Source organism: Balaenoptera borealis, assembly GCF_965194805.1.
Source record: "Balaenoptera borealis genome assembly, chromosome: 16".
Taxonomy (NCBI): domain Eukaryota; kingdom Metazoa; phylum Chordata; class Mammalia; order Artiodactyla; family Balaenopteridae; genus Balaenoptera; species Balaenoptera borealis.
Window position 1 is genome coordinate 10,596,548 of NC_138872.1, and position 24,860 is coordinate 10,621,407.

At 49.8% G+C, this 24,860-nt stretch overlaps 1 protein-coding gene across 1 annotated transcript in view; it reads right to left on the reverse strand.

Moving 5' to 3' along the window:
• Nucleotides 1-24,860, reverse strand: part of LOC309614405 (uncharacterized protein) — an 86,418-nt gene that overhangs the window by 55,867 nt on the left and 5,691 nt on the right. The window contains exons 3-4 of the mRNA XM_082362731.1: nucleotides 7,334-12,877; nucleotides 165-6,957 (exon numbers count right to left, since the gene is read on the reverse strand). Of these exons, the coding sequence (XP_082218857.1) occupies nucleotides 12,849-12,877 (29 nt within the window). The 3' untranslated portion in view covers nucleotides 165-6,957; nucleotides 7,334-12,848. The remainder of the gene's footprint in view (nucleotides 1-164; nucleotides 6,958-7,333; nucleotides 12,878-24,860) is intronic.

Consider the following 24,860-nt stretch of genomic DNA (forward strand, 5'->3'; position numbering starts at 1 on the left):
GGCCCACCGTAAACAAAACCCCACGTTCTCAGTTTTTTCCTCCCGAGTGTGCCTGGTGTTTTTGCTCTGAAACCCACCACCCTCCTGAGGCCCCCGCTTCCCTCGCAGAGGTCTATGGTACGTTATCACAAACATAGTGGTTTAAGGTGATTCAAATTCATTACCTTACGGTTCTGGAGGTCAGGAATCCAAAATGGTCTCGCTGGGCTAAACTCAAGGTGTCCGCAGGGCCGTGTCCCTTCCGGAGGCTGGAGGGGAGAATCCGCTTCCTGGCCGGTGGGCCTCCCTCCATCTTCCAAGCCAGCAACGGCATCACCCCGACCGCTGCCCTCTGGTGCCGCATACTCCTGCGTCTGAGTCTCCAGCCTCCCTCTTATAGGGACGCTTGTGATTACATTGGGCCCACCTGGATAATCCGGGCTACTCTTTCCATCTGAGATTAGTAATCACACCTGCCAAGTCCCCGCTGCCGTGTAAGGTAACATACGCACAAGTGCCAGGGATGAGTGGACATCTTTGGGGGGCCGTTGTCCTGCCCGCTATACCCCGCAGAGGGGCTGCCTATCTCCCACAGCCCTTATATCACTGGGCTCCGGGATAGGTGTCCTCCTTACTGTTTTCTGCCACTTCTAGACTCTTCTCCACCTGGCCATTGTCTTCATTTCTTGGTGACTTTAGCTCCTGGGTCTGGGCACTTTCTTCAGCTGTACCTCCTTTTTAAAAAAAATTTTGGCCGCACCCCACAGCATGTGGGCTCTTAGTTCCCTGACCCGGGATCCAATCCACGCCCCCTGCATTGGAAGGCGGAGTCTTAACCACTGGACTCCGGGGAAGTCCCTGTACCCCTGTCTCAATTTTCAGCAATTTCATGTTCCTTAAGGAATCCTTTTCCCTTCCTGACCTCTCAATTTCTTAAATTCTTCTGGTCCTGTGACACTTGTCCTCCTCCTTTGGCCATTCTACCCTAGGGCAGTGGTTCCCAAACCTTCATGCATATCAGAAAGCCTGTGGGGAGAGGCGGGAGTTTGTGAGAACACAAATCGCTGGCTCCACCCCTGGAGATTCTGACTCAGTAGGTCTGGGGTGGGGCCAGAGAACCTGCATTTCCCGGCGAGGTCCCAGGTGATGCCTGCTCCTAGGACAGCACTGTGGACCATGGCCGGAGACCTTGAAATTACCAATCACTGTAGCCCCTCCCCCATCATCTCAGTCTCAAGCACCCCCTCGTTGACACTGGCTTCTCTCCAGCACCTGACTCTAATAATCCCACATCCCACCTGCCACCTATAATCCTTTTGCCCTTCGACCTTTCTTTTCCCTCGTCTTTCTCTCGATGTGCTCCCTCCTCCCCTTTCCCAGCTTAAATCCCATGGTGAAGCATCATCCACCCTCCCAAGCTGGTTAAATCCAACGCTCAGTTTCCTCTGTGCCCATGAACTTGGCTACAGAAAAACATAAACGCACTGCATACCTGTGACCACCAATGATGCATGGGCTTCCATCACTGCCTGGGCACCAGAGTCCATTTCTCCTTGTCCTCCACTCTTGACTCTCCTGGATGACTCGTTCACATCTTCTCTCTCTCCTTAAACTCCCAGCGCCTCCTTCCGCTGCTCTCCCTCTCTTCTGCCGGCCTTGCTTCCTATTTCGGGAGGAACATGGAAGCAGGTGGAAAGAGCTGCCGTGAGCTCCTACCACCGCACCTGCCCCACCAGCATCAGGGCCCCTGTGCTCGCTTGGCTTTGCCTCGTGATACTTCAAAAACCGTCCTGTTCCTACCTTAGACCACCCCCCTCCGTTCCCTCTCACCTTCTCAAGACATCGCCCAGCCTCCTTCTCTACTAGATAATTCTGATCAGAATACAAACATGCAATTATTTCCCCTACCTTAAAAATAATTGTGTTAGGGGTCTTCCCTTGTGGCGCAGTGGTTGAGAATCTGCCTGCTAATGCAGGGGACACGGGTTCGAGCCCTGGTCTGGGAAGATCCCACATGCCGCGGAGCGACTAGGCCCGTGAGCCACAACTACTGAGCCTGCGCATCTGGAACCTGTGCTCCGCAACAAGAGAGGCCGCGATAGTGAGAGGCCCGCGCACCGCGATGAAGAGTGGCCCCCGCTGGCCACAACTAGAGAGAGCCCTCACACAGAAACGAAGACCCAACACAGCCAAAAATAAATAAATTAATTAATTAAAAAATAATAATAATTGTGTTAGCATACAGTATTTGTTTTTCTCTTTCTGACTTACTTCACTCTGTATGACAGACTCTAGGTCCATCCACCTCACTACAAATAACTCAATTTCGTTTCTTTCTATGGCTGAGTAATATTCCATTGTATATATGTGCCACATCTTCTTTATCTATTCATCTGTTGATGGACACTTAGGTTGCTTCCATGTCCTGGCTATTGTAAATAGAGCTGCAATGAACATTGTGGTACGCGACTCTTTTTGAATTATGGTTTTCTCAGGGTATATGCACAGTAGTGGGATTGCTGGGTCGTATGGTAGTTCTATTTTTAGTTTTTTAAGGAACCTCCATACTGTTCTCTATAGTGGCTGTATCAATTTACATTCCCACCAACAGTGCAAGAGGGTTCCCTTTTCACCACACCCTTTCCAGCATTTATTGTTTTTAGATTTTTTGATAATGGCCATTCTATATGGAATCTAAAAAAAAAAAAATGGTACTGATGAACATAGTTGCAGGGCAGGAATAAAGAGGTAGACATAGAGAACGGACTTGAGGACATGGGGTGGGAGGGAGAAGCTAGGGCGAAGTGAGAGTAGCATCGACATATATACACTACTGAACGTAAAACAGTTGGCTGGTGGGGAGCAGCCGCATAGCACAGGGAGATCAGCTCGGTGCTTTGTGCCCACCTAGAGGGGTGGGATAGGGAGGATGGGAGGGAGGCTCAAGAGGGAGGGGATATGGGGACATGTGTATGCATATGGCTGATTAGCTTTGTTGTGCAACAGAAACTAACACAGTATTCTGAAGCAATTATACTCCAATAAAGATCTGTTAAAAAAAATAATTGTGGATCCTACAATTCCCCTTCAACTATTGTCTTATTTCTCTGTTTTCCTTTACAGCAAAACTCCTTGAAATATTGCATGTATCCACTCTCTCCCATGCCTCTCCCCTACCATTCTCTCAAACTCCTTCTCATCAGCTTTCACACCCACTGACACCACCTTGTCAAAGTCACCAGCAAACCCAGGTTGTTGTTAAATCAGCAGTCAATTGTCCATGGTCATCTCACTGGACTGGTCAGCAGAATCAGCGGTTAAACCCGATATGCTTCTTTCACGTGGCTTCCACTGGGTCTTCTTCTTTTCCACCGGCTTCTCCTTACCATCTATTGCTGGTTCCCCATCATCTCCCAAATACTGGGATACCCCCAGGCTCAGCCCTTGGACCTGTTCTCTATCTGCACCTGTTTCCTTGGTGATCTCAACCAACTGCATAGTTTTAAATACCATCTACGTGCCTAGGACTCCCACATTTATATCTCCTGCCTGGACCCTTCTCCTGAATTCCAGACTCAATTATCCACCTGCCTACTTGACAAACTCCATTTGGAACTCAAGGTGGCTTCTGGCTTCAGACAGTGAGGAAATGAGGGCCTCAGTTAACGGCCCAGGGAGAACTGAATCCTGCCAACAGCCGCTGACTTTGCCTGGAAGTGGGTCCTACCCAGTCGTGCCTTGAGCAGACCCTAGCCTCTGCCACTTCCTTGATCACAGCCGCGTGAGGAACCCCAAGCACAGGGCCCCAGTTAAGCGGCTCCTGGCTTCCCAGCTCACAGGGACTGTGAGATTAACTAACGGGTGTTGTTCTCAGTTGCTAAGTTTTGAGGTAGTCTGTTTTACAGCTACAAGCAACTAATACACACAGAGAGGTCAAGTAACCAGCCCGAGGTCACACAGCTTGTTGGAAGGGAGTCAGGATCCAAACCCAGTCTGTCCCCTAGATCTTGTGTTCTTAAACTTCAAAGAATACCACCTCTCAAAATATTCTGCGTCTTGAGTTATGATGGGCATTTCCACCAGCATCTCCACAGAGGAGATGGACACTTGTGAGCCCCGTTCCTAACAGGTTGATGGGCCTCTTCCACCCATTCACTCAGCTGCCAGATGTTGGTTCTGAGGCTCCAATCGGGCCGCATCACTCGTAGATTTAAAGCCCCATGATGACCTGCCCATCCCTGCACCGCCCAGAGCCAGTGCCCACGTGCTTGCTGCACACACCTCCTGCTCCCAGCCCACAGGCCTCCCCGCACGGGTTCCTTCCTCCCAGATGGCCATCCCACCCCCGTTTTGGGATTCTGGAGGGGCCTCCTCCCGCCCACTTGGCACCTTGGTCAACCCCTCCCCTTTATCTTCACCTCCCCCTCTCCTGGCTCCCAACCATCAGCATTTAAACAAGCCAGGTGTCCCCTGCCTAAATAAACCAGAAATAAAGATGGAAAAAGCCATCACCGCCACGGCCACCTCCAGCCACTGGCCTGGCTCCTCCGTACTTCCCGGACAAGGAAAGAGCCGTTCACGCGTCTTGTCCCGGCTTCCTCTACTGCTCACCCCCCCGCCGCTGCTCTGCAGCTTCTGCCCCCGGCACACGGCCGCAACCGAGGCCACTGGGGCCCTCCTCCAGCTGAACCAAATGGGTTCTTCTCGAGTCTTCCCTTCCTGGGCTTCTCTGCAGCGTTCGGCCCTGTTGGGTGCTCTCCACCTCGTGAGCCTCTTCCTTCGCTCTTGGCTTCCTTGGCACCCGTGCCCCGGTCTCCCTGCTTCCGCCCATCAGCTCCTCGTCCTTTGCAGCCCAAACGGAGGCTCCCCAGGCATCGGCCCCAGGTCCTCTTGTCTTCTCCTCCATGGGGAACCCACCCTGAGATGAACAATGCCCACATTCATTAGCTCCAGCTCAGACATTCCCTCACCCACTGACACCCCATGTAGATGGACCTTGGGACCGTCACACTGTCACACCCAGGACGGAACTCATCACCTCCCCGCAGGCCTGCAAAAAGTTGTTCTCCTCCTGTGAACCCCTCTCTGAAGATGACATCTCCATCAACCCTGTTGCCAAACCTAGAATCCCAGGATTCAGCCTCCGTGCCCCTCCCGCTCACCAGCCCCACATGGCAAAGTGGGCACACCTCCACCATCCTCCATCTTCATACCCCGCTGTTTTGTTTCTGATCTAGTGCCTATTATGTGATCTCTCCCCGACTGTCCTTCTTCCCCATGAGAAGTCAGCTCCCTGAGGGCAGGGCCTGGTCTGTCCAGTCCACACCTGTGCCTGCAGCACCAAGAGGGGCCAGGCATACGGCAGGCACTCCAATATTGGATGAGTGAAGGGATACTGTTTGCAGTCAGTTTTCTCTGGAATCCTTGGCTGCAGCCTGCCTTCTAATATGCTCTTCCACTGCAACCTGCATGGCCTGGGGGTGATGGTCTGAGAGGGATGGGGGATGTCTGCAGAGACGCAAACTTTCTCCTGCACTTGACTCAACCAGAAGCCCAGGTTAGAACTAAATCACTCCTTTGGTATCCAGCCTGGAGCAAAGGAGAGAGAGAATCCACTGCAGCAGGAGGAATGCAGGGCCAGCAAAGGAGGCATCCTGGGCGTGGTCAGTTGAATAGTGGTCCCCAAAGATGTCCACATCCTATCCCTGGGACCTGGGAATATGTCACCTTACAAGGCAAAAGGGATTTTGCAGCTGTGATGAAGAACCTTGAGATTGGGAGGTTATCCTGAATTATCCAGGTGGACCCACTGTAGTCACAGAGTTCCTTATAGGAGGGAGGCAGGAGGGTCAGACTCAGAAGATGTGATGACAGAAGCAGAGGTCAGAATGGTGTGAGCCCAGGAACAAGGGCAGCTTCTAGAAGCTGGAAAAGGCAAACAGATTCTGCTCTAGAGCCTCCAGAAGGAACCAGCCCTGCTGACATCTTGATTTTAGGACTACTGACCTCCAGAAATGTAAGATAATAAATTCGTGTTGTAAGCCAGTAAGTCTGTGGTGACTTGTTGTGGCAACAATGGGAAACGAATACAAATAGTACCTACTCTTGCCTAACTACCTACCAGGTGGGTGCTGGCCACTTCAACGGCCACTTCCTTGGTTATGGACTGAAAACTCAAGTTAAAATCCTAGCCGCCAATGTGATGGTATTAGGAGGTGTCTAATTAGGGGTAATTAGGTCTTGAGGGTGGAACCCTCATGGATGGAATTAGTGCCCTTACATAAGAGGTTCCAGAGAGCTCTCTTTCCATCCCGTGAGGACTCAGGGAGAAGTGGATCGTCTACAATCCAGAAGAGGGCCCTCACCAGGACCTGCCCATGCTGGCATCCTGGGCTCAGACTCCCAGCCTCTGGAACTGTGAGAAATAAGTTTCTGTTGTTTACAAGCCCTCCAGTCTATGGTACTTGTTATAGCAGCCCCAACGGATGGAGACAGCTATCCATGGTATTCTGCAAAGCAGGCCCTCTTGTCTGCATTTTATCCATCAGGAATCAGAGGCTCTGAGAGGTGATGTGACTTGCCCAGGGCCGTGTGGCTGGTTGAAGCTGCACTGCTTCTCCAGGGCACCTCCACCTGTTTGGGCTGCAGTTTCTCCATTTGTCTCATGAATTGATTTGAGTAGATCAGCCCATCCACCAAACACAAGCTTCGTGAGTTGTTAGTAGAAGTTCTGGGGGGAAGACTTGGAGGAAGAAGGTTTATGCTACAATACCTTTGGAAGTGCTGAGTGGCAGTTAGAAAGCCTTTCTTGCTTTTTGCTGCAGGCCTTCTCAGAGCCTCTCAGAGATAAGAGTACTGTGACTGTTTGAAAGGTGGACCGTGTACGCAGCATTTCCTAACCGACTGACCCATGGGACCATTTTGAACAGAACATTGCTCGGGACTAATCTGGGGGACGTCCCGCTCTGAAATGCGGACCTAGATGATCTTTTTTTTTTTTTTTTTTAATGCTATTCTTGTCTGCTTACATTCTTTTTATGTATGTATGTATGTATGTATGTATGGCTGTGTTGGGTCTTCTTCATTTCTGTGCGAGGGCTTTCTCTAGTTGTGGCAAGCGGGGGCCACTCTTCATAGCGGTGCGGGGTCCACTCTTCATCGCGGTGCGCGGGCCTCTCACTATCGCGGCCTCTTGTTGCCGAGCACAGGCTCCAGACGCGCAGGCTCAGTAATTGTGGCTCACGGGCCGAGTTGCTCCGCGGCATGTGGGATCTTCCCAGACCAGGGCTCGAACCCGCGTCCCCTGCATTGGCAGGCAGACTCTCAACCACTGCGCCACCAGGGAAGCCCGGACCTAGATGATCTTGACGGTCTCTTCTCATTTACAAAGGGCCAGGGTTCTACTAGATTTAACCCCCTGTCAGCAGGTCTGAGACTGATCTTCATTCTACCATGTTCTGCTCCTGAGAGGGAGGCCCGGGTCGAGGCTGCCATAACGCAGCCCTCCTGTGAGTTTTCTATCACTGCACGAACAAACTGCCACAAACTTATGCCTTAAGACAACAGAGAGTTATCACCTTACAGTTTGGGAGCTCAGAAGTGTCTGGGCTACAATCAATGTGTTGGCAGGGCTGCATTCCTTCTGGAAACTCCAGGGTTCTTCTGCCTTTTCCAGCTTCTGGTGGCCACTCACATTCCGCGGCTCACGGCCCCCTTCCTCCGTCTTCAGCGCCAGCAGCGGCAGGTCCAGCCTCTCTCGCTGCCTCCCTCTTCCACTTTTAAGGGCTCTTGTGGTTCCACTGGACCCACCTGGATCCCCCAGGCTAGTCTCCTGATCGTAAGGTCAGCCAATTAGCAAGATTAATTCCATCTGCAACCTTAATCCCCCTCTCAAGGTAGCATCCATTCCCAGGTTCCAGGGATCAGGGCGTGGATGTCTTTGAGGGGCCGTTACTCTGCTTCCCTCAACTCCTTTGCTCGACCCTGAATTCAGCACAGTAACGACTCTCATTCCTGTGCTGCTTATGGTCTCACCACAGCTCTCAGCGCGGCGGGCTCCCGTCACCCCACCGGACAGGAAACCGAGGCTCAGAGGTGTGAAGTCACCTGCCGAGGCCACCCAGCGAAAAGCAGTCAATCTGGGACTCATGCCCACATCCACCCGTGTGCCCTTGCTCTTGGTCACCGTGGGTGAGGGTCTGTCACCCACCATGGACCAGCTCTGCCCCCCCCCCACAGTGAGAGCCCCCAGCTGCTTCACGCAGAACAGCGGACACGCCCTAGGCCCCGCGCATCGCTTACACAGACCAGTGACCCCCCGTTCCTGAGCCTCAGGGTCTTCCTCCCTGACCTGGGCCTCCCTGCCTGGTGTGTGGAAGGATCCAACGTGCAGAGACCCCGCTCAGGCCCCGCTGGCCGAGTCTGTGTGGCTGTCCTCGAGGGCTGGAGGAGGGGCCGTTCTCCTGACTGTGTTACAAAGCCGACAACCGGGGACGTGAACTTGCATCTGCTGAGTGCCTGGGCCAGGTGCTCACACAAGGGCTTGATGCATCCAAAGCCACCTAGAGACTTCTAGCAGCATCACCCTCACTGCACAGCCGGGGAAGCTGAGGCCCAGATAACTGGGTTAGAGCTCCCATTCCCTCACGCGTGCACTCAACGATATTTATGTACGCATGTATGTATGTGCGTATGTATGTATGTTTCTTTGTTGACGTTGTTGTTTTCGTTTTGGTTTGGTTTTGGCCTCACGGCACGTGGGATCTTAGTTCCCCGAGCAGGGTTCAAACCCACGGCCCCTGCACTGGAAGCGCGGCATCTCAACCACCGGACCACCAGGGAAGTCCCTCAACAATATTTATTGATGTTGAATATGTGTCCTGCATAAGGCAGGGGAGAGCTCATATTCCAGCTGGAGACAGACTGTGAACAGTGGACACAGGAGGGATGGAGTGCCAGGGAAGTGGGAAGTGGTAGAGGTCAGGGAAGGGGGGCTGGAGTAGGCAGCGGGGTGGGAGCTGGAAGGGGGGCTGGTGGTGTGACGGTGAGTGTCAGCGTGTGCCTGGCACCCCACTAAGCCCGTTCCAGGACTCGTGTCACTGGAATCTCGTCTAGAAATAACAGTCACCCTGCAGGGCAGGTCTCTCCTTGTTTTTCAGGCGAGGTGGGCGGCTCCATGAGGACCCCTGCTGATGACCACACAGCGTGAAGCGGCAGATTTAGGATCTGAACCCAGGACTGTGTGCGCCCCATGCAGATGTACCCCTGCCCCTGCCCCCAGAGTGGACCACAAGGCCACACCCCGGGGGGGTGCCGCCCATAAGTCTCAGGTCTTTGGGGTCACAGTGCTACATGGAAACACAGCCAGGGGCCGTCCTGGTTCCCCCAGCAAGAGAGGAGGAGGAGCAGATGCCCCCTACGATGGGTGGGGGAGAACCGGTCAAGGAGATCTGTTTTGAGGGTCTAAAAACCTGAACCTGGCCATGAACACTAGTGCGGAAACGCACGTCTTCTCCCTGTGAATATCATGAGCCTTAGAAATCCAACTTCCTTCCCCCGTCAGGCTGGAGGGGGGTGAACTCCTGGCAGCTGGAACCCCAAAGTGCCCCCTAAGTGGGTACAGCTGTCAGCTTCCACTTTTAGAAACATTCACGTGTTACCGTGACATTAAATGCTTTCCTTCCTAATGAGCATTTCCCCCCCAGACATCTGAATGTGAAAAGATATATCCTCTGGGCCCAGCCAGGGCAAAGTCTGTGCAGAAATTTCCCTTGATGTGCTCTGTGGTGACCTAAATGGGAAGGAAATCTGAAAAAGAGGGGGATATACGTAGAGCTGATGCACTTTGCTGCACAGCAGAAACTAACACAACACTGTAAAGCAGCTATACGCCAATAAAAATTAAAAAAAAAAAAGAAATCTCCCTTGATGCTGACACCGAGGCACATTCTAAGGCGAGGAGCGTCTCCCGGCCTCTGCAAGACGAGACAGGGGCTCTCGGTGGAGCCCTACTGCCCCCTAGAGGGACGGATCCCGGAGGCCCAGGTGGGAGGAGATGCCTGCGGGCCCGGGGCTCTCCATGGGCCTCCTGCAAGTGCCCCGGCCTCTCTGCCCCTTCTCACCCCAGGACCACCTTTAGCCTGACCTCCATCCATCTGCCAAGTCAACACGACGTAGGAGACCCCTGGCTCCGCTGGCCGGTCCCAAAGTTCCAAGGACTCAGCTTGCTCTGCCCAAAATAGTGGCCAACATCCCCTGGTACCTCTGCCAGGCCTTTATGAGGATTTTCAAGCCCCAAACCCTAAAGAGAATAGGTGTCCCAGGCCCCCAACCTGATTCGAACAAGCCCCAAGTCAAGCTGTAAAATAAGAGTAAGGAACTCCAAGACGTTTCAGAGTTTCGCATGATGACTAATTTTAGGTCCTTTTTTGTTTGTTTGGTTTTTAAAATAAATATTCCTCAATTACTAACAAAATTTTTTGGTGCATGGCTCTGCCTGTGTGCCAATAATGTTAACATTTAAGTATTCTTTTAGAAGGATTAGCTATGGCTTATGAAGCAATTACTAGGACCTCTGCAGCTGTGAAGGCTCCCCATGGGTTTACTCACCCAGCCCTCAGGATGGTTCCAGGAGACTGTGTTTTTGCCGTCACCACTTTATACACGAGGAAACTGAGGCAGAGAGGGGTAAAGCAACTGGCCAAGATCACACAGCCAGGAAGTGAGAGGGAGGTTCCAACCTGGTCCTTCTCAGCATCCAGGGTCCAGCTTATGTGTCACATCTTCCGCAAAGCCTTCCCTGACCTCCCTGGTTGGAGCTGGTCCACCCTGACCCACCCCCAACCCTGCTGGTCTTGGCCGCCCCTGCTTTCTTTTGTAGTTCTACCTGCCGTGAGCAATGGTGTAACTGCTTCTGTTGGGTCTACCTCCCTCCACTGCAAAGTCAGCTCCCAGAGGGCAGGAATTGGATCTGTTTCCATTGCTTCAGTCTCCCCAGGACCCAGCACCGAGCCTGGAACACGGCAGATGTTCCCTCAATATTTGGGGAAGGAGGGAAGGGAGAGAGGGAAGGAGGGAGGGAGGGAGGGAGGGAGGGAGGAAGGAAGGAAGGAAGGAAGGAAGGAAGGAAGGAAGGAAGGAAGGAAGGAAGAAGGAAGGAAGGAAGGAAGGAAGGAGGGAAGGAAGGAAGGAAGGAGCGAGCACAGTTTCCATCCTCAGGAAGCTCCCACTTAATGGGGGGAAATAGGCCTTATTGGCTGTAGTAGGTTGAATGGTGTCCCCCACCCAAATATCCACCAGGAACCTGTGAATGTTACCTTATTTGGGAAAAGGGTCCTTGGCATTGTTAATGATCTCTAGATCATCCTGGATTATCGTGGGGGGGGGGGTGCTAAGTCCAATGACAAGTGTCCTTATAAGAGGAGGAAAAGGCCACGTAAAGATGGGGGCAGAGGTTGGGGTTCTCAGGCTACAAGCCAAGGAACACCCGGAGCCACCAGAAACCGGAAAAAGCAGTGAAGGATTCCTCCCTAGCTAGAACATTTGGAGGGAGTGTGGCCCTTCTGACACCTTGATTTTGGACTTCTGGCCTTCAGGTCTGTAAGAGAACAAATTTTGGTTGTTTTAGGCCACTTGGTTTTTGGCAATTTGCTACAGCAGCCCCGGGAAACTAACACATTGGCCACCCATGGATGGTTCATCAATATTCAAACACCCCACAGAAGGGCTCACAAGATGCAGGCACTAGGGGCCCATCAAAGGAGCTGCTCTCACAGGAGTGGCCAGTTCAGCCCTCCAGGCCTTTGGGGCACTTGCCTCTCCCCCCGGCAGGGATGCCAGACGCCAGGCCTCTATTGCAGTATCAGTCATCATTGTTACTATGATCAGACCTTCACAGTATTTTCTCACCCACCTTTTGGATTTCCTAGAATTCCCTTTTCCCTCAGCTCACACCCGTGCCACATGGAGCGACCTCTTCCTCGCAGGTGCTCAACTCACCTGAACACACAAGGTGCCCGCTTCCCTCCTGCGCTGGTCCTCCCCTCCCACCCTGCTCAACGCCAAAGCCGCCTCCCGCTGGGAGCTTTCCAGAACACCCTGGTTGGAGGTGATTTCTCCCACTCCGTTTCTCCTAGCCTGTCTCTTCCAACAGCCTGTGGACTTGGGGAAGTGAATGCTTCATGCCCACCTGTCTCCGCCTACCGGCTGGCACAGAGGGGAGGCGTGGCAGTTAATGAGAGCCATGTCCTTGGTCAGCCACAGCTTTCTGCTGCCCTCCACCTGGGTGCAGCCAACCTCCTGCTTCCCCTTCCTGTCAACACTGACCTTGGACCCCTCTCACGCCCTGCTCACCACCTCTGGCCACCCGCTCCCACCTAGCTGGTTCATAGCTTCTCCCTCAGGGCCAAGCAGGCTTTGCCTCGGGGCTTCGTGTTCCTAAAGAGACCCCTGGTCTACCCACCCTGACCTCTCAGCTCCTGAGCAGTACCTGACAATGTCACTCAGGCCGCAAACCCAAGTGGTACCTGCCTGACAGGATGCTGCGAGAATGGGTAACTCCCTTAGAACAGCATGGGCCGTACGTACGTAATAAGGACTCAGCAATATCAGCCAGTGTCACATGATGACGACCACGATGATGACAGTCACCACTATCACTCCGAGCTGGCCCTATGTCCATGCAGGTATCCGGGGGGTCTGACAGGGGACGGCATCCCAACTTTGACTCAGGCCAGTGATACCCCCGAGAGCCGTGTGGGAAGGCCCTGGTCCTGGCCTTCGTCCACTGCGTCCTTTCTCATTCTGAGTCAGTTTCTGTGGTGCTGTCAGATGCTTTCAAAATGATGTGAGCGTACTTCTGAGGTCAACTTCTAATCAAAAACGACTTCTAGACGGTGCCCTGGTTTAAAAAGAAAGAAAGAAGAAATGGAGTGAGTCATCATCCAAACCATTTGAATGAAACAAAGACACAACAAACCCTCTGCTTTCCTCTTGCGCCAGAACAGATTACCTCAGTCCTGCAGAGCCCAGCTGGAGGGAATTAAAGGCGATCTCCGGTTCCCCAGATAGGAAGGCGGCACAGCAGACCCGCCATGACTCACGGCGAGAACCACAGGGATGTAGTTGCTTGGGGCAGAGTCTGGAGCCCTTGGAGGGGCCTGCAGCCAGGGCAGCGACTCTGGAGGGGGCTCTGGGGGCCTGACACTGATGGGTGGAGGAGCCAGGAGGCCAAGGGACTGCAGACCCAGGGAGCAGTCAAGGGGTGAGCGTGAAGAGACCCCAACATTGCAGGGGCTGCCACCCCACAATATCTTCCAGGGAGCTGGAGGACGCTGCCAGACCTAAGCAGGGTTTCACAAATGTGCTAAATGCCCCCGATGATGATTTGAGTTGCAGTGTCAGCAGTTCCTCTTCTAGATTTTCCCAGAGCCCATCAACCAACACACTCGCCCTCCGGGGGAAGGGCGAACACAGCCATTTCCCAGGATTCTTGGTCTCCCTTTTGGAATGTTGTGTCTGCCAAGGTTCTGAGCTTGGAAGACTTTGCCAGACAAACTTTTCCCAGGAGTGGGAGGGAGATTTAACTGGACAGAACTGAGGGGATGGGCTGAGCCGGCGGCTAGAGGTGGGTTCCAGACCCTCCACCCTGTTATTCCAAAATGGGCAACTTCTGCTCAGAGTTGTCAAGATGACTCACCGCATTTAGAAAATGAATTTTTTTGGAAAATTGAACTCGTTTCTAAAACGATAGCAATAACACATGCACATGATAAAATATTTTTTTCAATAATAAAGTATTAGCTGCAAAAATGAAGACAAATGTAGTATCTCAGGATATAAATACGTGAGGGGGAAAAAAAGTAAAGCATAACACAAAAAATCTTCTTCCACCAGAGTACTTGAGTACTTCCCCAGGGGTGTCAGTTCTTGGCTTGGGTTTTCTAGTTTTTCTGATGGTAGAGTTTACCTTTAACAGTATGTCTACTTCTACTTCTTGATTTATCAACCTTAGACTGTATTGAACAATTCCTTCCATTGAAAGATAAGGAAAATAGTGTAGTTACTCTGACTTCTGTCTGTTGTTACCCCTTCCCTCTTATGTACGTTAGTTATATTATTTTTACTTCGTGGACCCTGAGGTCAGTATGTCTGAATTTAAATCCCACCTCTGCCACTTTTTGCTGTGTAACTTTGAGCAAGTTACTTAACCTCTCTGTGTTCCAGTTTCCTTTTCAGTAAAAAGGGGGATAATGATAGTTTCTGCTTCATAAAGTCGTCATGCAGATTAAAAGTGTTAATTCACACTAAGTGCTTAGAACAGTGCCTGCTATATAATGTCTCAATGTGTTACTACTATTTCTCATAATTCTGCTCTAGAATTTAGAACTAAATCTTCTTTGAATTGTCAATAGGCTGACTCTAAACACTGAAAACTAATAAACAGCACTGACAACATCACCAAGTAAACAATATTCATTAAGTGTGAATGAACCCATGCAGAAGGAAATATGATTCCGAGTCACTGAAACTTTACCACTCAAAGGAGAATCTTTCAAGTGTCAGGTATGACACATATATTTTAGTTTCTTTCTAGTATTCTTTGCCTCTTCTGTACAGTTGTCAACTGCCACTTTTAAATAATGTATATGCCATCCTCTTTCTTAGATTCTTTTTCAGGAGGTTGACATAAATCCTTGGGCAATGTTTTCAAATAGAGTACATGAACTGTGAATTTTTAAATTCTTCGATGTCTAAGAATATCTTTATTTTGTTTAGTTATATAAGGAACCCTAGATTGAAACTCTTTTACCCTTAGAACATGGAAGACATATCCTCATCATCTTCTGGCATCCGAGTAGATGACAAATCTGGTGTTAATCTGATTTTCAATCTGTGGTAGTTTACCACTTTAAAAATTATTATTTCCAAAAGCCTGTAGGGTAGCCTCTTTATTCTTTTTTTTAAAATTTTATTTATTTTATTTATTTATTTTTGGCTGCGTTGGGTCTTTGTTGCTGCGCACGGGCTTTCTCTAGTTGCGGTGAGCGGGGGCTACTCTTCCTTGCGGTGTGCGGGTTTCTCATTGCGGTGGCTTCTCTTGTTGTGGAGCACGGGCTCTAGGCATGCAGGCTTCAGTAGTTGTGACACGTGGGCTTCAGTAGTTGTGGCTCGCGGGCTCTAGAGCGCAGGCTCAGTAGTTGTGGTGCACGGGCTTAGTTACTCCGTGGCATGTGGGATCCTCCTGGACCAGGGCTCGAACCTGTGTCCCCTGCATTGGCAGGCCGATTCTTAACCACTGCGCCACCAGGGAAGCCCTTATTTTTTTTAAATAATTACAAAAATATAATTTATTTATTTATTTGGTTGTGCCAGGTCTTAGTTGCGGCAGGCAGGCTCCTTAGTTGTGGCACATGTCCTTCTTAGTTGCAGCTTGCCAGCTCCTTAGTTGTGGCATGCAAACTCTTAGTTGCGGCATGCATGTGGGATCTAGTTCCCTGACCAGGGATTGGCCCCGGGCCCCCTGCATTGGGAGCATGGAGTCTTAACCACTGTGCCACCAGGAAAGTCCCGCCTCTTTATTCTTAATGTTTTAAAATTTCCCCTGAGGTCTATAGGTATGCATTGTGAATGGAACCAGGTGAAGCATGTAATCTGAGAACTCAAGCCTTTCCTGGAGTGCAGGGAAATGTTCGTCTCATTTCTTTTATTATTTCCTCCCTTCCAGTCTCTCTCTTCTTTTGAAATTCCCATTTCATAGCATCTGGAACTCCTGGATTTATCCTCTTTGACCCAACTTTTCTCTTACATTTTCCAGCTTCGTTTCTTTACATTCTGGGAGATTTCTTCAATTCTGTCCTCCAGATCACTAACTTTATCATTGGCCATGTCTTATTTCTCAGCCCACTCATTGAAACTTTCAAATGTAATCCTATTTCTCATTTTCAAGCCTGATTCCTTCTTCTCTGACTATTCCATTTTCACAACAACCTGTTCTCATCAGTGCACTGTCTCTTGAATCCTCCTGAAGATACAAAGTAGAATGAAAATGATTTTTCTTCTCCCTGGATTCTCTATGCTTATTCCAGAGTGAAGTATTCCATTTATCCACTTTGATCCTTCCCTTTTTTAAAAAATGTTTTATTTATTTATTTATTTTTGGCTGTGTTAGGTCTTCATTGCTGCGTGAGGGCCTTCTCTAGTTGTGGTGAGCGGGGGCTACTCTTCTCATTGCGGTGGCTTCTCTTGTGGCAGAGCACGGGCTCTAGGTGTGTGGACTTCAGTAGTTGTGGCACATGGGCTCAGTAGTTGTAGCTCGTGGGCTCTAGAGCACAGGCTCAGTAGTTGTGGTGCACAGGCTTAGTTGCTCCGCAGCATGTGGGATCTTCCCAGACCAGGGCTCGAACCCATGTCCCCTGCATTGGCAGGTAGATTCTTAACCACTGTGCCACCAGGAAAGCCCTGATCTTTCCCTTCTGTAATGTTTGTTTTCTCCATATCTCCTGAGAGCTCTTAAATGTTGTTTTGCATTTACAAATAAAGGATCAAGTTGGTTAATGACTAAGAAGCATGGGTTTCTTCTGCAACTATATATGCTTTCCTTCCCCAAGGGGCCTCTCCTTGGGATGGTGGGATAAGCCATGGGCTGTGTATATGTGGGCAGAGCACACCTACCAGCGAGCCCCACTATAATGTACAAGGGCAGAGAGCAAACAGTCAGGCCAGGGAGACCCCAAATTGCCAAAGAGGATTAAACAAACAAGGCGTTTGCTTTTCTCTGCTAGAAGGAAGTCTGCAGTAGGCAGTCCACAGGTGGTAGGGCTCAGTGTTATCAGCAAGGACCCAGGCTCCCCCTGGATACCCCTCTGTCATGCTTGACAGATGCTGCTGCACCTGCAGAAACTCCTGAGCTTCTGGTAGGAAGAGGAAGCCCAGAGAAGCAAGAAGGGAGGGTATTTCTACCAGGAAGCTGAAGGCTGTTCCCGATATCCCCAGCAGATTTCTGCTCACATTCATGGTCTCAAGGGAGACTGGGAGATCAAACTTTTTAGCCAAGTGCTTTGTGATCTTGACCAAAGCAGGGTTCCTCTTAGGAAAGAGGAATGAGACTAGAAGCTGACTAAGCTATTAACTGTGAGTGTGATGGGTATTTCTGTATCTTCCCACCTGGGAGGAGCTGCTTATTCTCCCCTCCAGCCCCACGTCTGTGACAGGGATCTCCGTTTTCTCTCCTCTCTCAGCCCTATGGCAGAATTGCTATTTGTCTCCTAACATTAACATTCTCCTTCCTTTTTAGTACTAGGGCTCCCATTTTTACTGGGCACGTGGCCACCTAGAACGACCATATTTCCCAACCCTCCTTGCAGCTGTGTGGCCAAGTTCCAGTCAATGGGATGGTGGTGAAAGTCAAGGCTCCAACTTCTGGGTCTGTCCCTAAAAGGAAGAGGGTGTGTGCTCTCCCCTCCCCCCGTTTCCCATTGGCTAGTCTGCAGGTGTGGTGGAGAGTTGCCTGGAATACCCCTAGGGATGGCAGAGCATCAGGTCAGAGAGAATGAGAACCTGATAGAAAGAGAGAAAACGAGAGATAGAGAGCTAGAGGAGGGGAGGAGAGAGAGAGAGAAAAAAAGATATTAATCTTGTTTTAACCCTTGTTATTTGAGCCTTTGTTGCATATCTTAGAAAATGACAATCCAAACAGCCACCTTAAAGATGGCTTCTCAGGCCCATTTTTTCCCTTAAATCACTATCACTGGTTGTGGAAGCAGAATAATGGCCCCCTAAACGTGTCCACGTGCTAATCCCCAGAACCCGTGAATGTTTCCTTCCATGGCAAAAGGGGCTTCAAAGATGCGATTAAGTTAACGATTTTGAGATGAGAAGATTATCCTGGATTAATCACAAGGGTCCTTATAAGAGGGAGACAGGAGGGTTGGAGTCAGAGAGGGAGATGTGATGACAGAGAGATCTGAAGATGCTCCTCGCTTTGAAGATGGAGGGAAGAGCCACAAGCCGAGAAGGCAGGAGGCTTCTGGAGGCTGGACAGGCAAGGGAATGGAGCATTGCCCTCAAGAAGGAACTTGGCCTCGACTTCAGGATTTCTGAACTGCAGAACAGTAAGATCCTTAATCTGCGTTGTTTTAAGCCATTAAGTTTGTGGTAATTTGTTACAGTGGCCACAGGAAACCAACACACTAGTTAAGGACACTGTCCATAAGAAAATAAAAGTAGCCATTTGTAGTGTTTCATCCAACACTCATAATGCAAATTCATAAGCAAATGAGGTTTGTGCACTACTCATTTAATCTCCACAGCCCTGCCAGGGAACTACTCCTATCTCCCCCATTTGACAGATGAGGCAGTTGAGGCTCAGAGAGGTTATGTAAATCATCTAAGGTCACACAGCTAGTAAGTAGCTAGTAAGTAGTAAGTAGCCAGGATATGTTCCTATGTGTTGTGCTTCTGCCTCCATCTTCAAAAAACTTAGGTTCAGAAGAGAACAGTACAGGGTGAAACCCATGACCTGTGGGTCAAGCTGGGAAGTAATGATTTGTCAGGACATCCTTCTAACCTCCTAAGCCTCCCTCTTCTGGTTAAAAAGAGTCTTTGCTCTGCTGACGTTTGGCAGCTCAGAGACCCCTCATTTGCAGCTGCCCATGAGCACACTGCAGCCTCTTCCCTCTGTTTGGGAGAACAGCTCTCCTGCGATGACAGAGGCATGAGTCAGGGGTGCTGATGGGGGCCGGGGGCCAGGGGACCCTCAAGAGCAGCCGTGCTCAGGAAGCTGTGGGGGGGCCCTCTGCGAAATCTGAGAGGCTCCCCACCCCATTTCAACACACCCTGGGGACCCTTTGGGCATCTCCCCATCAAGGCTACTTACAAAGGAGTTGGAGGGTTACCCAGCCCGTGAGTGAGGGAATCCTTGGGTCCCTTGCATATTTCATTTTTCTTTTTCTTTACCTGCAGTGACACCTCTCTCAAGGCCCAGCGCTGCCGCTACCTGGGTGTCCGCTCAGGGGCAGACCCCCTTCCCTCTCTATCTGTATCCCCCTCTCTATCGTGTCTGATATGGGAGGTGGGTGATGAGAATGCATCATGTCAGAGGTCTCTGTGCCTCCTGTTGGCCCCAGGTACCCAGAGGTTCTCACTGATCCCAGGCGAAGCATGTCTTAGTTCATACTCAACGTCATAAACCTTTGTACCCTCATCTTTAAGAGACCCTACCTTGCCCAGAAATAAACCCACACACCTATGGTCAATTAACCTGTGACACAGGAGGCAGGAATATACAGTGGAGAAAAGACAGTCTCCTCAATAAGGGGTGCTGGGAAACTGCACAGCTACAGGTAAGAGAATGCAGTTAGAACACTCCCTAACACCAGAGACAAAAATAAACTCAAAGTGGATTAAAGACCTAGATGTCAGACCGATACTATAAAACTCCTAGAGGAAAACATAGGCAGAACACTCTGACATAAATTGCAGCAATATCTTTTCAGATCCATCTCCTAAAGTAATGGGAATAAAAACAAAAACAAACAAGTGGGACCTAATTAAACTTAAAAGCTTTTGCACAGCAAAGGAAACCATAAACAAAACGAAAAGACAACTTACAGAATGGGAGAAAATATTTGCAAACGATGCGACCGATAAGGCATTAATTTTTAAAATATACGAACAGCTCATACAACTCAATATCAAAAAACAAACAACCCAATCAAAAAATGGGCAGAAGACCTAAATAGACATTTCTCCAAGAAGACATACGGATGGAAAACAGGCACATGAAAAAATGCTCAACATCGCTAATTATTAGAGAAATGCAAATCAAAACTACAATGAGATATAACCTCACTCTGGTCGGAACAGCCATCATTAAAAAGTCTACAAATAATAAATGCTGGAGAGGGTGTGGAGAAAAAGGAACCCTCCTACACTGATGGTGGGAATGTAAATTGGTGTAGCCACTATGGAGGTTCCTTAAAAAACTAAAAATAGAGTTACCATATGATCCTGCAATCCTTCTCCTGGGCATATATCTGGAAAAGGCAAAAACTTTACTTCAAAAAGATATATGCACCCCAATGTTCACTGCAGCACTATTTACCATAGCCAAGACATGGAAGCAACCTTAATGTCCATCAACAGATGAATGGCTAAAGATGTGGTACATATACACAATGGAAGACTACTCAGCCATTAAAAAGACTGAAATAATGCCATTTGCAGCAACATGGATGGACCTAGAGATTGTTATACTAAGTGAAGTAAGTCCGAAAGAGAAAGACAAATACCATGTGATATCACTTGTATGTGGAATCTAAAATATGACACAAATGAACTTACCTACAAAACAGAAACAGACTCACAGACAGAGAACAGACTTGTGGTTGCCAAGGTAGGGGTGGTGGTGCAGGGGAGATGGAGTGGGAGTTTGGGCTTAGCAGATGCAAACCATTCCATACAGAATGGATGAACAGCAAGGTCCTACTGTATAGCACAGGGAACTGTATTCAATATTCTGTAATAAACCGTAATGAAAAAGAATATATATGTGCAACTGAATCACTTTGCTATACAGCAGAAACTAACACAACATTGTAAATCAACTATACTTCAATAAAATAAATTTTTTTAAAAAAGAGTTTTTAATCTATTAGCACAACCAGCTTACCCCTTTTCTTTCCCCTTTGTAACAATAGCATTATATTTCTAGACCATATAGCTGCTGAAGGTGTAGCTTATTCGGAATGGCCATTATCCATCTTCTGGATTTTAGCTGAGCCCAGCTAAAATCCAGAAGTGCCATTATCCAGGAAAAAGGAGAAAATCAATTTGGGGGACAAACAGCAGTTTCTGACACACTGACATTTAAAAATCGGGACATTTTAGGTTCTGGGGCACCTTGATTATAAGTAAAACTAACATGCATGGAGTACCTCTATGTGCCCTCCTTGTATCAGCCATACGAAGGAGGTGCTCCAGAGACTGGGGGCCGGCATTCAAACTTGCCCCTAGGGAAGGCAAAGCCAAGCTCCTTCCCCTACTCTGTCTGTGTGCTGGATGGCCACCCTGGAGAAAGCTTCAGAATAGCCCAGTGAGTAAATGTCACAGCCCCACCCCCTAGAGGGTGACATCATCCCACCGTCTGGAGCAGACAGTGTTTCCTGCTCTCAATTCCTTTCCTCCTGATCCTTGAGGGCCCTCCAGGCACAAGGCTTCCTTCCAGAGTATGGTTGCTCCCATCTGGTCCTGGGGGGCCAGGAGGGGCACCATGGAAGGTGCTTGAGGGTACCGTTGGCACCACCGCTCCCTCAGGCCCTGGAAAGGCCACCTGGCCACCTGTTGCCCTGGTTCCCCAGCCCTGCTAGCCCCAGAAGCCAAGGAGCCTTGCGGGGAAGCTGAGCTGGCAATGGTGAGGCTGTCCCTAGGGGAGGGTGCTGGGCCCCCCCAGGGCCACAGCTCCTGGCTGCTCTGACACTGCAGTGTCTGCCTTCCACCTCCCAGAGGGTCATAAATATCGCTCCCGGAGATTAGCTGGGCCCCGCGCTCCCGTCTGCAGCCTCTCCAAGGGGCGCGAGGAAGGACTGAGTCATGGCCCCCAGCTCTTTCTAAATTGGAATTAAAATGAAAAAATAAATAACAGAGGGAAAGGGCCTGATTGTTTTTAAGAGCAGAAGAATGAGCTTTCTTTGTGCTTGCACGTCTCCAGGAGGACCCCGGAGAGTGAGCTCAGAGCAGCCGCTCCCCCTCCCCAAACTTCACCTTCAGGGTGAAGGTGAAGTTTGGGGAGCCAAAGAAAATATTGTGATAAAGTCTATGTTACTGCTGATGCCTGCCGGGCCACTTGATTAAGTGAATTGAGTGCAAACAAATCTCCCAGCTCCTTCCTCTCTGCAAATGTTGGTGGGGGGAGGCCAGGCCTGGGCTCAGAGCCAACCCCTCACCGGCCAAGCCCTGCTGGGCACCCTTGAGCATTTCTCCTCTTGTTTCTTTCTCCAGAGTACACGGGACTCACTAAACAACCTGTGGGATCCAGTGCAAAGTGAAAACGCAGGGCCCTGGTTCGGACAGCAGGAAAAAAAGTGCTGCTACAGGTGCTAAAGGTACTAAAATATGAAGTTTTTTCCCTTTCTTCTGCGGTCTCTCTCCCTCGACTTATTACAGTGTTTTTTATTCGCCACTTAATGTCCTAAGTACAGGGAAACATTTCAATTTTAAACTATTATATTCAATTATATTAAACTCATATGATACTAAATTCATGAATGGCATGCATTTTTGCCATTATTTTTATATGGCACAATCCCAATACTAAATACAAATAGAAGAGCATTTAACCTGTAAGCAGAATCACCAAAATTACACAACTTCTATTTCCTAGCTCATATATGCACGTGTACCAGAGGAGTGGAAACGCCGCACAAAATGAACTCAACTGTTTTACAGTTGACCCCTGAACAACATGGGCTTGAATTGCGCAGGTCCACTTATTGGAGGACTTTTTTCATTAAACAAAAACCCCCCAAACAAAAAAAAAAACCACACGATCCCCGGTTGGTTGAATCCATGGATGCAGAACCAAGGATAGAAGGGCTGATAGAACGGATCCATCAGTCACAGTCACATTTTGGATGGATCCGTCCAAAATCCTTCAGTGGATTTTGGGATCCACAGCAGGTCCTGGAACCAGTGCACCCCCGATACTGAGGGGCGAGGGTCTTTCACTTCTTGGCACATTCTACAGACACTCTCCACCTTCCGCTTACTGGTGCGTAAGGAAGGACTGACAGGCGAAGAAACTGTAGGTTTCATACCGTCTTCCCCTTTCCTTCCAAGTCATCATTTTCAGTGTAAATGGTTGACTAATACAAGGAAGGAACATGCGTAAGGAGGGGTTGCTTGGTCGTTCGTGTTTCTTTCTGCCTTTGCCTCCTTTCTGCATTGAAAGCAAGTTCTGGTTCTGGCAGAAAGCCCTTTCTCTTCGGGCTGACGGCGCCCCCAGTACGGCTCAGTTATGTAGGTAACACACTTGCCTTGGACTTGCTTCGAGTCTCACTGACCTGCCGCGTGTGGTGGGTACCCGGGGATTCTGATGTCACCGGGAACAGCGAACATGTACGGAATGCAACAGAGCTGTGTATGCGGCGCGTGTCTCCTCCGGGCACGTACACGCACGTTTCTTGTCCCATCGGGCTTCACGTAAAAAATACAAGTTCAAGGACAACTTTATTAGGAATTTTAAGATGACAAACGTGCCAAGTGCAGGGCCTATCTGAGCACGAGGCCTTGTGCAAGAGCACAAGCTGCACAGCCATGAAGCTGAGAACACGTTTGTTTTTCTGACTCTCAACATACGTATATTGTGGACAAATTAAGAAGCACAGTCAAGCAAAATGTGAATGGACAATTATCTGCTAGAGATAACGACCATTAACACTGGTCATGTAACTTTCTGGATGTTTCTCGAGGCCTGTGACACCGGATAACTTATGGAAACCCTCCGATGAATTCTCCAATGGCTTCCCTTCTGCCTAGACCACAGCACATGTCCCCTGCAGGCCAGCCGGCCCAGCACTGGCCCGCCTTCCGCCCCCTGCTCTGTCCCTCCCTCACTCTGCCCCAGGCACTGGGCCTCTTTCTGAGAACAAAGTCTTCTTGCTTTTGCACCAGCTGTTGCCTCCACCTAGGATCCCGTCCACAGCTCCTATGTGACTGCCTCTTCAGCCTTCAGGTCCCAGATCCACTGTCACCTCCTCTGAGAGCCCTGCTCTGACCACAAAGGGCCTCCCGGTCATTCTTCATGAAAGGTCAGACCGGTAACTCCCACCAGGGCTACGCTTGGTACTGACGGGGGTCAGATTGAGTTTCTGAGCCAATCACGATGGGGGTTAGATGTTTACCATTGGCTTAGGCTGGGTGGGCAGCTACTGCCCCTGGGCCACATGTGGCCCACTGGCTTTGTGAGTAAAGTTTTATTGGAACACAGCCAAGCTTATTTATGTGTCATCTGCAGCTGCTTTCCTGTCACGACATCAGAGTTGATTAGTTGTGACACTGTGTGGCCTGCGAAGCCTTAAATATTTACTATCTGGTCCTTTATTGAATATGTTTGCCGACCCCTGGGTTCAATTAAGTAGAGCTTTCTGCTGGATCTAGGGGTGGGGTCAGCTTCCCCGGAGTCTCACGGATGCATCAGAAAGGGATCAATACCTAAACAAAGTTGCGCTGGCAAGAAGAAAGAGGAAGTGGGGGTGAAAGCTGAGTGATCAACCACCAGTTTCAGTAAAGACACGCGTACAGTAAACATAAAGTGTGTTCCCCTTTATGGCAGTGCTGTGATTTATTTAGTAAATCTTATAAGAAGTGATATCTAGATGGCCTCTAAATTTTTGTCATTACAAACACTACTATGATGCACGTCCGTACGCATACATCCCTCGAACCCTGCCCGCTTTTTCTTACCTAGATGGGTGGTCGCAGTAGTGGGCCTGAGCTGTTCTCCTGTGGTACCAACCTCCGTCATCTTCCAGGGTGGGTGGGGAGATCAGAGTCTGGCCTCATCCTCCAAGGTGAGTAGGAGGATACCTGTTGAGGTGACCGGCCGTATGGAAGGCTGATGTCAGTGGAGGGGCTCCGTGGGGGTCACTGCAGCCTCACATCGCACTTGGAAGGCTGGCTTTCTTGCTGCCCTTTTATCCCAAGGAAATGGAGGCTCAGAGATGCACAGTCACTCACTCAAGGTCACACAGCCCATCAGTGGCCGAGCAGGGAATCAGATTCGAGGCGTCCTGTACTATGTGGTTGTACTGGGGAGCTGGGGAAGGCCACTGCATTGCTGGACTGGCCTGTGAGGCTCTGGGATGATTATAGAGGGTTAAAAACAT